This window comes from Sciurus vulgaris, assembly GCF_902686455.1.
Source record: "Sciurus vulgaris genome assembly, chromosome: 10".
Lineage (NCBI taxonomy): Eukaryota > Metazoa > Chordata > Mammalia > Rodentia > Sciuridae > Sciurus > Sciurus vulgaris.
This window is the reverse complement of record NC_136470.1, coordinates 102,620,722-102,634,600: the sequence shown is the minus strand read 5'-3', so window position 1 is coordinate 102,634,600 and position 13,879 is coordinate 102,620,722. Positions and strand designations below refer to the sequence as shown.

At 36.5% G+C, this 13,879-nt stretch overlaps 1 protein-coding gene across 6 annotated transcripts in view; it reads left to right on the top strand.

The window, feature by feature from the left end:
• The window catches only part of PRKCI (protein kinase C iota), a 72,408-nt gene that overhangs the window by 49,722 nt on the left and 8,807 nt on the right, over positions 1–13,879 (top strand). For all 6 annotated transcript variants that reach the window (XM_079155785.1, XM_079155784.1, XM_079155786.1 and 3 more), the window contains 2 exons: positions 12,155–12,242; positions 12,775–12,900. In XM_079155785.1, the coding sequence (XP_079011911.1) occupies positions 12,155–12,242; positions 12,775–12,900 (214 nt within the window). The remainder of the gene's footprint in view (positions 1–12,154; positions 12,243–12,774; positions 12,901–13,879) is intronic.

Sequence of the window (13,879 nt, the reverse complement as noted above, 5' to 3'; positions counted from 1 at the left end):
TCAGATGCTTTGAAGCACAGAGGATAGTGATTTAAAATTAATATCTTCAGATTTAGTATTTGAAATATTTCATGAATATTAATTTTATTGAGTGAAAATTAGGTATTTATGAATTGATGTGCCTTTTTTTTTGTCAACAGGGAAAATATTAATAACATACATATTGTCTTGTAGATAATTTAGCTAATAGACCTACATTCAGATATTTAGTAAATAAGTGCATGATTTTAGCATAGCTCTGTTACAAGTTAACAGACTATCTCTTGCCTCTTGACTGATGTCCTGAAAGTGTGTCATTTATCATAATGTGTGAGAAACCATCGTCAATAATATAAAACAACTTAAATCATACTCATGATTGTTAGTACATAAAACTAACATGACCAGGCACAATGGTGCATGCCTGTAATGCCAGAGGCTTGAGAGGCTGAGGCAGGAGGACTATGAGTTCGAAGCCAGCCTCAGCAATTTAGCATGGCCCTGAGCTACTCAGCAACCCCTGAGCAACTCGTCAAGACCCTGACTCTAGATAAAATATGAAAAGGGGCTGGGGGACTGAGGTTGTGGCTCAGTGGTAGAGTGCTTGCCTGGCATATGTGAGGCACTGGGTACAATCCTCAGTACCATATATAAATAAACAACCATCAACATCTAAAATAAATATGTTAAAAAATATATTAAAAAAAAAAGCTGGGGACTGGGGATGTAGCGTAGTGGTTAAGTAAGCACCCCTGGGTTCAATCCTTGTACCAAAAAAAAAAATGGATAAATAACATGTATATTCCTATTAGAAATCATTTTTTAAAAATCCTTGGGATAATAACCTATTACTAAGTATTTCTTGTAGATATTTATAATAGTGTTATATATAGTAGAATAAAAAAAATTTTTTTTAAGAAAAATAGGTACACCATGCCCAGAATATTTCTGGAGGGACACATAAGAAGCTCGTAGTAGTGGTTTTATCTGAGAAGCTAAAACTGAATGCATCAAGAACAGTTGTGGGAGGACAGTTTGATTACTAGTGTTATTTTCCCCACCCCATTGTCAGTTTGCATTTTGTTACATGTGATCTAATAAGGAAAGGGTTAAATTCTAGTTATATATGTTTAGTTGAAGTTCATAATTATTAATAATAGAAAGTCTGTAATTACATAGGGGATGCTTACAAAGTTTTTAAAAAAACACCATCCAGAACAACAAGAAGCTAGGTTCAGTGGCACTTGCCTGTTATCCTAGTGATTCTGGAGGCTAAGGCAGAAAGGATCATAAGTTCAAGGCTATCATCAGATCAGCAATTTAGTAAGACCCTGTTTTTTTAAAAAAAAAAAAAAAAAAAATGGGTATATAGCTCAATGGTAAGGGGTCTTTGGGTTTAGTCTTCATCAAATTTTTTTGAAAGATGCTTAATCATACATTTAGTCATACTCTGCCACTTTTATTTTTAAACTACATTTTTATTTTAAATTAATTTTTAATTTTTTTATTTTTTTGCAGTGTCAGAGATCAAACCTGGGGCCTCCTAGGTGCTAAGCAATCACTGCACCACTTAAATATAGCCCCAGTCTACTGTTGATTCCTTATTTAGTTGCCTTGTCTGAATGACATTGGGTCTTTGAAATACATTGAGATTTCTTTTATTACTTTGGATCTGGTCAGTATCCTGTGTGTACTTTAAAAAGATATATGATTTCTCACATACACAAACATATTAAAAAGATAGTGCACCTTGATCAAGTATGGTTTATCCCAGGAATGCAAGATTGGTTCAACATACAGAAATTGGTAAACGTAATTCATCCCATTTATAGACTTAAAGACAAGAATCATATGATCATTTCAGTAGATACAGAAAAAGCATTTGACAAAATACAGTACCTCTTCATGTTCAAAACACTAGAAAAACTAGGGATAGTAGGAGCATACTTCAACATGTTAGAAGCTGTTTGTGCTAAGCCCAAGGCCAGCATCATTCTAAATGAAGAAAAACTGAAAGCATTTCCCCTAAAAACTGAAACAAGACAGGGATGCCCTTTTACCACTTCTCTTGAACATAGTCCTTGAAACTCTAGCCAGATCAGTTAGATGAAAGAAATTAAAGGGATACAAATAGGAAAAGAAGAACTCAAATTACAACTATTTGCTGAGACATGATTCTATATTTAGAAGATACAAAAAATTCCACCAGAAAACTTCTAGAACTTATAAATGAATTCAGCAAAGTAGCAGGATATAAAATCAATATCCATAAATCAAATGCATTTCTATACTTAAGTGACAAATCCACTGCAAGAGAAATTAGGAAAACTATCCATTCACAATAACCTCAAAAAAATAAAATACTTGGGAATCAATCTAACAAAACAGGTGAAATACCTCTACAGTGAGAACTACAGAACACTAAAAATTGAAGAAGACCTTAGAAAATGGAGAGGTCGCCCATGCTCTTAAATAGGCAGAATTAATATTGTCAAAATGGCCATACTACCAAAACTGTTACACAGATTTAATGCAATTACAAATAAAATCCCAGTGACCTTCTTCATAGAACTAGAAGAAGGATTCATGGAACTTATTTGGAAAAATAAGAGAATAGCCAAAGCAATCCTTAACAAGAAGAGTAAAGCATACGGCATCACAATACCAGACTTTAAACTATACTACAAAGCAATAGGAACAAAACTGGCATGAAATTGGCATCAAGATAGACATGCAGACCAATGGTACAGAATAGAAGACACGGAGACAAACCCACATAAATTATAGTTATCTTTTACTAGACAAAGGTGCCAAAACCATGCATTGAGAAGAGATAGCCTCTTCAACAGATAGTGCTGGGAAAACTGGAAATCCGTATGTAGCAAAATGAAATTAAAACTCTGTCTCTCACCCTGCATAGAAATAAAAGTGGGTCAAAGACTTAGACCCTGTACTTAATAGAAGAAAAATAGGACCAAGTCTCCACCATGTCTGGTTAGGAACTGACTTCTACCAGACTCCTAAAGTACAAGAAATAAAATCAAGAATCAATAAATGGGATGGACTCAAACTAAAAAGCTTCTTCTCAGCAAAGAATACAACGTGGAGAGAGAGCCTTTAGAATGGGAGAAAATGTTTTCCACACATATGCCTCAGATAGAGCACTAATCTCCAGGATATATGAAGAACTCAATTACCAAAATAATAATAATAATAACAATAATCCAATCAATAAATGGGCTAAGGAATTGAACAGCCACTTCACAGAAGAAATATAGTTGATCAATGAACATATGAAAAAATGTTCATCTAGCAATTAGAGAAATACAACTCAAAACTAAGATTTCATCTCACTCTAGTCAAAATGGCAAATATCAAGAATACAAGCAACAGAGCTGGGGTTGTAGCTCAGTGGTAGAGTGCTTGCCTTGTATGCATGAGGCACTGGGTTTGATTCTCAGTACCACATAAAAATACATAAATAAAATAAAGATATCATGTCCATCTACAACTAAAAATACTAAAGAATACAAGCAACAATAAGTGTTGATGAGGATGTGGGGAGAAAGGTACACTCATGTGTTGCTGGTGGGACTGAAAATTGGTGTAGCCATTATAAAAAACAGTAGAGATTCCTCAGAAAACTTGGAATGGAACCATTTGACCCAGTTATCCCACACCTAGGTTTATCCCCAAAGGACTTAAAATCAGCATATTACAGTGGTGCAGCCACATCAATGTTTATAGCAGCTCAATTCACAATAGATAACTATGGAACCAACCTAGCTGCCCTTCAACAGATGAATGGATAAAGAAAATGATAGGGGGAGATCCAAGATGGTGGACTAGAGGGAGGCTGTATTCCTTGTTGCTCTGTAACTCTAGTTTCAAGCAGAGGATATCTGTTTCTTGGTGAGGCAGTTTTTGCTGCTTGTCGATCCCCTGGTGTTTACCCCATTTGTCGGCTGTCATGACCTACAGCCTGCCAGCATATCGACGCCTTTTTTGAGTGCAGATTGCTCACTGTCAGGCATCTATCATCCGCCATTTGCCTGCCTCTCGCCTGTCCATCACCTGCCTTACACCTATCCATCACCCAACACACGAAGTTCAACTCCCGATCATCTGACAACAGTCAGCAAACTGATTGCCGACCGCCAGTGAAGCACCAGCTGCCTGCTGTTGCCAGGAAGTTCTCTGTCACAGTACCTGCAGATTTGATTACGTGTGGCTGCCACCATTTTGAGACAACAGCCAGGCCATGTAGGACCCCTGGCCGGACTGACTGAGCCCCGTCTCCAGGATCCCTCAGCCCAACTGATCACTCCCTGCCTCTGGGGCCCTCACATCAACTGACTGCACCCTGATGCCAGGACCCCCAGACCAACTGACTGCGCCCTATCACCGGGACCCCAGACCAACTGATTGCACCTGACCTCCAGGATTCCACAACCACATCAAACACACTGGACCTCCAGGACCCCTGCCTGACCAACCACATCCTGCCTCCAGGACCTCCAGCTGACCACATCCACACCGTGAGCTGCAGCTCCCCATTTGCCAACACATTTCGAAGCCAGAGTGGCCATCTTGGATAATCCTGGAAGCTGTAGCTCCGATCTTTAGGTGGGGCAAATCCCATCCTGAGACGCCTGCTGGAGGCTTGAAACTCATTGTCAGGTACCTCTCATGCATCAGGCTACTGAACACTGGGAGCTTTCCTTACTATATGACTGTTAAACTGTAGATTTTCTTTTTTCTCCTTATTGAAAAAATTACAGTTTTTATTTCTTTACTTTTCTTGCTCTCTTTTCCTTTTGTTTACCTGTTCCCTCAGAGTCTCTTTCTCTCTTTTTTGCATGCTAATATCCAATTTCTTTTGATTACACTCTCACCCTTTCTATTATCTAGAAAAAACTTCTGTATATTCTTTTCTTATCCCATTAACAGCCACATTCTACATCCCTCTGCATCCTCTTTGTCCTCCATTAGAAACTGCAGACCTTATTGCAAATCTGTTTGTTTTACTGAAGATAATATTTGAACTTATTCTGTTTTTTATGACAATTTTGTTATTGTCCTCATAGGGGCTACTTGGTCTAGGATTGCATAGTGTCTGATTTGGGCACTGCTAATATTGATCTCCCCTTAAAGAAAGAGTTTTGGAAACCTAGAGGGCCACTATAAGCCTATAGGGGGAAATCTGCAGTACCCCAGATCTGCACTGCTAGAGGGGAAGATATATGAACAACATGGAAAAACAAGGGAAGAAAATGATCCAAACAAATCTAGATTCTATATTAATAAAGTCCAATGACAGTATGTTAGAAGAAATGTCAGAAAAGGACTTCAAATTATACATGATTATGATGATTCGTGAAGCAAAGGATGAGATAAGAGAGCAAATGCAGGCAATGAATGATAATATGAATAAGCTGAAAGAGCACCTGCAGGAAGCAAAAGATCATTTCAACAAAGAGATAGAGATTCTCAAAAAAAAAACCAAATGGAAATCCTTGAAATGAAGGAGACAATAAACCAAATAAAAAACTCAATGGAAAAGCATCACCAACAGACTAGACCACTTGGAAGACAGAACCTCAGACAATGAAGGCAAAATATTTAATCTTGAATATAAAGTCGCCCAAACAGAGAAGATGGTAAGAAATCATGAACAGAATCTCCAAGAACTATGGGACATCATGGAAAGACCAAATTTAAGAATTATTGGGATTGAGGAAGGAAAGAGGTACAAACCAAAGGAATGAACAACCTATTCAATGAAATAATATCAGAAAATTTCCCAAACCTGAAGAATGAAATGGAAAATCAAATACAAGAGGCTTACAGAACACCAAATGCACAGAATCGCAACAGATCCACACCAAGGCACATTATAATGAAAATGCCTAACATTCAAAATAATGATAGGATTTTGAAGGCCGCGAGAGAAAAGCATCAGATTACATATAGGGGGAGACCAATACGGATAGCAGCCGACTTCTCAAACCAGACTCTAAAAGCTAGAAGGGCCTGGAACAACATATTTCAAGCTCTCAAAGAACATGGTTGCCAACCAAGAATCCTATACTCAGCAAAACTAACCTTCAGATTTGAAAATGAAATAAAATCCTTCCATGATAAACAAAAGTTAAAAGAATTTACAAATAGAAAGCCTGCACTACAGAATGTTCTCAACAAAATATTCCATGAGGAGGAAATGAAAAACAACAATGGAGGTCAGCAAAGGGAGGAACTACCTTAGAGAAAAACCACTCAAAGGAGAAACCAAGCCAACTTAAAAACCAAAAATAAGCCGAATGACTGGGAATAGAAATCATTTCTCAATAATAACCCTGAACGTTAATGGCCTAAATTCCTCAATCAAAAGACATAGACTGGCAGAATGGATTAAAAAGAAAGACCCAACAATATGCTGCCTGCCAGAGACTCATCTCATAGAAAAAGACATCCACAGACTAAAGGTGAAAGGATGGGAAAAAATCTACCATGCTCATGGACTCAATAAAAAAGTGGGGGTTTCCATCCTTATATCAGATAAAATGGACTTCAAGCCAAAGTTAGTCAGAAGGGATAAAGAAGGACATTTCATACTGCTTAAGGGAATCATAAATCAGGAAGACGTAACAATAGTAAATATTATGCCCCAAACAATGGTGCATCCCTGTACATCAAACAAATCCTTCTCAATTTCAGGAATCACATGGACCACAACACAATAATTCTGGGTGACTTTAACGTACCGCTGTCACCACTAGATAGATCTTCCAAACAAAAACCAAACAAAGAACCATAGAACTCAATAACACAATCAATAACCTAGACTTAATAGACATATGTAGAATATTCCATCCATCAACGAGCGGATTCACTTTCTTCTCAGCAGCACATGGAACCTTCTCAAAAATAAACCATATGTTGTGCCACAAAGCAGCCCTTAGGAAATGCAAAAAAATAGAGATACTGCCTTGTGTTCGTTCTATCAGATCATTATGGACTGAGAGTAGAAATCAATGACAAAATAAAAAACAGAAATTACTCCAACACCTGGAGACTAAGTAATATGCTATTGAATGAAACATGGATAACAGAAAACATCAGGGAGGAGATAAAAAAATTCTTAGAGGTCAATGAGAATGACAATATAATATATCAATATCTCTGGGACACTGTGAAAGTGGTACTAAGAGGAAAATTCATTGCATGGAGCGCATTCCAGAAAAGAATGAAAAGTCAACAACTAAATGACCTAACATTACAGCTCAAAGCCCTAGAAAAAGAAGAACAGAATAACAGCAAAAGTAGTAGAAGACAGGAAATCATTAAAATCAGAGCTGAAATCAATGAAATTGAAACAAAAAAAACTATTCAAAAAATTGACATAACAAAAAGTTGGTTCTTTGAGAAAGTAAACAAAATAGACAAACCCTTAGCCACACTAACAAAGAGAAGGAGAGAGAAAACAAAATTACTAAAATTCATGATGAAAAAGGAAATATCACGACTGACACCACTGAGATACAGAACATAATGAGAAGCTACTTTGAAAATCTGCATTCCAACAAAATAGAATCTACCGGAGACATTGACAAATTTCTAGAGACATATGCTCCTCCCAAACTGAACCAGGAGGACATACATGATTTAAACAGATCAATATCAAGCAATGAAATAGAAGAAGCCATTAAAAATCTACCATCCAAGAAAAGCCCAGGACCAGACGGATTCTCAGTTGAGTTCTACAAGACCTTCAAAAAAGATCTCATTCCAATACTTCTCAAAGTATTCCAGGAAATAGAAAAAGAGGGTACCCTACCAAACTCATTCTCTGAAGCTAATATCACCCTCATACCCAAACCAGGAAAAGACACATCAAGGAAAGAAAATTTTAGACCAATATCCTTGATGAATATAGATGCAAAGATCCTTAACAAAATATTGGCAAACCATATCCAAAAACATATTAAGAAAATCGTGCACCACAATCAAGTGGGGTTCATCCCTGGAACGCAAGGATGGTTTAACATCTATAAATCAATAAACGTAATCCATCATGACAATAGACTTAAGAATAATAATTATGATTATGTCCATTGATGCAGAAAAAGTGTTCAACAAAATACAACACTCCTTCATGCTCAAAACACTGGAAAAAATAGGGATAGTAGGAACATACCTGAACATTGTAAAGGCTATTTATGCTAAGCCCATGGCCAACATCATTCTTAATGGAGAAAAACTAAAACCATTCCCTTTAAAAATGGGAACAACACAGGGATGTCCTCTTTCACCACTTCTATTCAACATTGTCCTCGAAACTCTAGCCAGAGCAATTAGGCAGACTAAAGAAAATAAAGGGATACGAATAGGAAAAGAGGAACTTGAGCTGTCACTATTTGCTGACGACATGATTCTATATTTAGAAGATCCAAAAAACTCCTCCAGAAAACTTCTAGACCTCATCAATGAATCAGCAAAATAGCAGGCTATAAAATCAACACGCAAAAGTCTAAAGCATTTTTTACGCAAGTGACGAAACAGCTGAAAGGGAAATGAGGAAAACAACTGCAATAGCCTCAAAAAAAAAAAATACTTGGTCATCAATCTAACCAAAGAGGTAAAAGATCTCTATAATGAAAACTACAAAACATTGAAGAAAGAAATTGAGGAAGACCTTAGAAGATGGAAAGATCTCCCATGTTCTTGGCAGAATTAATATTGTCAAAATGGCCATACTACCAAAAGTGCTATACAGATTCAATGCAATTCCAATTAAAAATCCCAATGATGTACCTCACAGAAATAGAACAAGCAATCATGAAATTCATCTGGAAGAATAAGAAACCCAGAATAGCTAAAGCAATCCTTAGCAGGAAGAATGAAGCCGGGGGTATCGCACTACCAGAACTTCAACTACACTACAAAGCAATATTAACAAAAACAGCATGGTATTGGCACCAAAATAGACAGGTAGATCAATGGTATAGAATAGAGGACATGGACACAAACCCAAATAAATACAATTTTCTCATACTTGACAAAGGTGCCAAAACTATGCAATGGAGAAAAGATAGCCTGTTCAACAAACGGTGCTGGGCAAACTGGAAATCCATATGCAACAGAATGAAATTAAACCCCTATCTCTCACCCTGCAGAAAACTCAACTCACAATGGATCAAGGACCTTGAAATCAGACCAGAGACCCTGCGTCTTATAGAAGAAAAAGTAGGTCCACATCTTCACCTTGTTGGCTTAGGATCAGACTTCCTTAACAGGACTCCCATAGCACAAGAAATAAAAGCAAGAATCAATAACTGGGATAGATTCAAACTAAATAGCTTTCTCTCAGCAAAGGAAACTATCAGCAATGTGAAGAGAGAACCTACAGAGTGGGAAAAAAATCTTTGCACTCATACTTCAGATAGAGCACTAATTTCCAGAATATATAAAGAACTCAAAAAACTCTACACCAAGAATACAAATAACCCAATCAACAAATGGGCTAAGGAAATGAACAGACGCTTCCCAGAAGAAGATCTACAAGCAATCAACAGATATATGAAAAAATGTTCAACATCTTTAGTAATAAGAGAAATGCAAATGAAAACTACCCTAAGATTCCATCTCGCCACAATGGCGATTATCACGAATACAAGCAACAATAGGTGTTGGCGAGGATGTGGGGAGAAAGGTACACTCACACATTGCTGGTGGGGCTGCAAATTAGTGCAGCCACTCTGGAAAGCAGTGTGGAGATTCCTCAGAAAACTTGGAATGGACCCACCATTTGACCCAGCTATCCCACTCCTTGGCCTATACCCAAAGGACTTAAAATCAGCATACTTCAAAGATACAGCCACATCAATGTTCATAGCTCTTCAATTCACAATAGCCAGATTGTGGAACCAACCTAGATGCCCTTCAATTGATGAATGGATAAAGAAACTGTGGTGTATATATATATATATATATATATATATATATACACACCACAGTTTCTTTATTGTGTGTATATATATATATTATTGTGTGTATATATATATTCCATTGTGTGTATATATATATACACACAATGGAATATTACTCAGCTATAAAGAATAATAAAATTATGGCATTTGCAGGCAAATGGATGAAATTGGAGAATATCATGCTAAGTGAGATAAGCCAATCTCCAAAAACCAAAGGATGAATGATCTTGCCGATAAGTGGATGATGACACATAATGGGGGGTGGGATGGGGGCCATAATGGAGGAAGGAGGGACTGTATAGAGGGAAAAGAGGGGTGGGAGCGGTGGGGGGGGACTGAAAAAATAACAATGAATCAGACATTATTACCCTATGTAAATGTAGGATTATGCAAATGGTATGCTGTTACTTCATGTAGAAAGAGAAACAAGATATATCCCATTTGTTTACAATAAAAATAAATTTTAAAAAATATGATACACATCCACGATGGAATATTACTCAGCCTTAAAGAAGAATGAAATTGCAGCATTTGCAGGTAAATGAATGGAGCTGGAGAATATCATGCTAAGTGAAATAAGCCATACCCCCTAAACAAAGACTGAATGTTTTGTCTGATAAGCTGATGCTGATCCATAATGGGATGGGAGGAATGAAGGGACTTTGGATTGTGCACACTGAAGTGAGGGAAGGGGAGGGGGTATGGGTATGGGAAGAACAGTGGAATGAGATAGACATTATTACCCTTTATACATGTGTGATTACAGGACCAGTGTGACTCTGCACCATGTTCAGCCAGAGGAAGGAGAAGTTATGCTTCATTTATATACAATGTGTCTAAATGCATTCTATTGTCATGTATAACTAATTAGAACAAATTTAAATTTTTTTTTTTTAAAGATACGGGATTTCTATTTTACAAGTAAGCAGAGTTCTCACAGCCTGCACTGGGGAGGGAAAGGGTTCAAATCGGAGGGATGGACTGGCTTCGAAGTAAAAGCTAAGAAAATGGTGTTGCAGAATTAACACAGAAGACCAGAAATTGATCTCAAGACTGGGTGGGTGGCAGTGACAGGTTGGGCATCTAACAAAGGAAGAAGCCTGTGCCTGTTTTATTTATAGTGCTAAAGATCAAAAGGGACAGGTAGGAACTTCTTAGCGAAAAACTGGATAGAGGTAAGCAGGCTGTTTGGCTCCAGTGGGTTACTCCCATCTCTGGTGCTTTTGCTTGAACTTGAGCAATGAGTTAGAACAGGGTGCCATGTGAATTAGGCATTGTCAAACCAGTGAGTTCCATTTGGGAGTTCCCAAGACCAGGCTTCCCTGTCTAATGGGTCAGACATTGCTCAGTTCCCACACATGGTTTATGGATGACTTCCCACAGAGTCTCTCTTTTGATGTCTCTCTTTTAATATTAAGTCTCTCTCCTTCCCCCACACACATACAGACACATATGTTCTATATGTTTGTGTTTTATATATACATATGTACAAATATATGTAGATATATGGTGTTTTTCTCTGCTTAATAATTATTGATCTGTGCAATCATTTCTTATATAGATACATCAAAATCTCATCATGATTGAAGACTGTGAACTTCTAATAATTTTGTCTATTTTTACTCTGCATTTTGAGGCAAATACAAGTTCATGTTTATTATAACTTCTTGGTGATTGTACCATTCATTATTGTGCAGTATCTCTACTTAGGCTTATTAATATATTTTACACTAGTTTTCACCATCCTATAGCTATTAAAACAAGAACCAAAAATGTTGTACTGAAGAAAAAAATGAGCAACATTATGTCAACACTTGATGTGTTGGGAGGTGGGACTTAAAGTGCTGCCTTTCTTCATGAAATATGATTCATTTTATTCACATAATATAAATTTTTGTGTTAAATTTTAACCTGAATATAAACCATTTGAAATGCCTTTTTAAAATCTTAGTTGAACTTACTTTTTAGCAACATCTAATAATAAGCTTTCTTAAAGCTACTTAGTGACAATTCATAATTTTAATAATAAAGACTTTTGTTCTAGTGATATGCTATTTAAGGTTGATGTATTACCTACTAATGCTGAAGTTATGTAGTGGATGAAATAAAGGAGGTGAATTTAAATCAGAATTTTAGATCTTATTCTTCTTTCTTTTGTTTTGTTTTGTTTTTTTGCTTCATAAAAGGAAGGATTACGGCCGGGAGATACAACCAGCACTTTCTGTGGTACTCCTAATTACATTGCTCCTGAAATTTTAAGAGGAGAAGATTATGGTAATAAATAAATACGTGGTATTTCAGCTATTGCTAAGTGGGTGGTTGAATGTGGTAACAATAGCATTACAGTAAATTACAACATTTTAATACTTATCGTACTAATATAAACTTTCTTGATTCTGGTAAAATGTACATGAAGATGCCAGACTGTGAAATCAGAACAAAAAATCAAGTTTTAAACTGAAGGAGCTTATTCTCCAATAGTATATAATTATATAATCAAAACAAAATATTAGATACTGAGCATGAGTCTGAAATTACAGCTATTTTTGGAAATTTATGCTTCACTTCCTGTAATTTTATATTCTAATGTTCCTTTGAATACCTACACTTGTTAATAAGTGACATATTTCTGTAATTCTCAGAGCTTACTACGATTGTTAGAATATCTATTTCGAGTTTACTGACTCATTGTAGGGTTTTTTGATTTTTTTTTTTTTTTTTTTTTTGGTGACAAAATGAACTTCCAATTACTGAATTACTAGCATGCAGAGTGGTTAATTTATTGCTTTAAACTTTTTTCCTCAAGGTTTTAGTGTCGACTGGTGGGCTCTTGGAGTGCTAATGTTTGAGATGATGGCAGGAAGGTCTCCATTTGATATTGTTGGGAGCTCTGATAACCCTGATCAAAACACAGAGGATTATCTCTTCCAAGGTAATTTGCAATATTTTATAGAGTCTCTGAATAACCTATTCTAGAGCATAAAATATGCTTTAGGTTATTACTTTTTATTTTAATAGTTTTAAAATTGTAGATGGAAACAGTACCTTTGTTTTATTTATTTATCTTTATGTGGCGCTGAGGATCCAACCCAGTGCCTCACAGATGCTATGCAAGTGCTCTACCACTGGGCTACAACCCCAGCCCATTACTACTTTGAATAAGAAAAAGGATAATGATCTGAACAGTATACCCCTAACTTAAGGAGATTTTTAATTTTTTTTGATACATCCTTCCTACCTTAGTCATCTCCAGTCCCATCTGCAGGTACCTTCTTATATTCAAAATCATAACAGATGATTCCATTAGCTTATATATCACAAACATATATGGGGGAGGGAATTCTGTGGCTAGAGAGACAGTCTTTACACATGAAATCTGAGGCTGAGGAGATAAGTTCACAAACATTATGAGGGGGTAGAGTACCAAGAAGATAAGAGGGGTCAGAAGATGGAGGAGGGAGAGGTTCATGATGGAAAGTACTAAGAATAAAACAGAACAGACATGCAAAGGGGCTTCCTAACACACTCTCCAAAAAAGTGTGAAGACTGCCATGAAATCCAACATTTAATAATTAGCAATCACAGAATATGAATAAGCATTTATTACACTAGGAAACCCAAGCTGGGTATGGTGGCACACATCTGTCATCCAAGCTCTTCAGGAGACTGAAGCAGAAGGATCCCAAGTTCAAGGCCAGTCTAGACAACTTAATAAGACTCTATCTCACAAGAAAAAATTCAAAGATCCTAGCATGTGCAAGGCCCTGGATTTAATCTCCAGCACAGCTAAAGAGAAAAAAGAAAGAAAGAAAGAAACCCAAATGGCCATGGAATATGTGAAAATATATTTAACCTTACTAGTAATTAGGAGAATGTATATTAAAATATTAATGATCTACATGTATTTCATA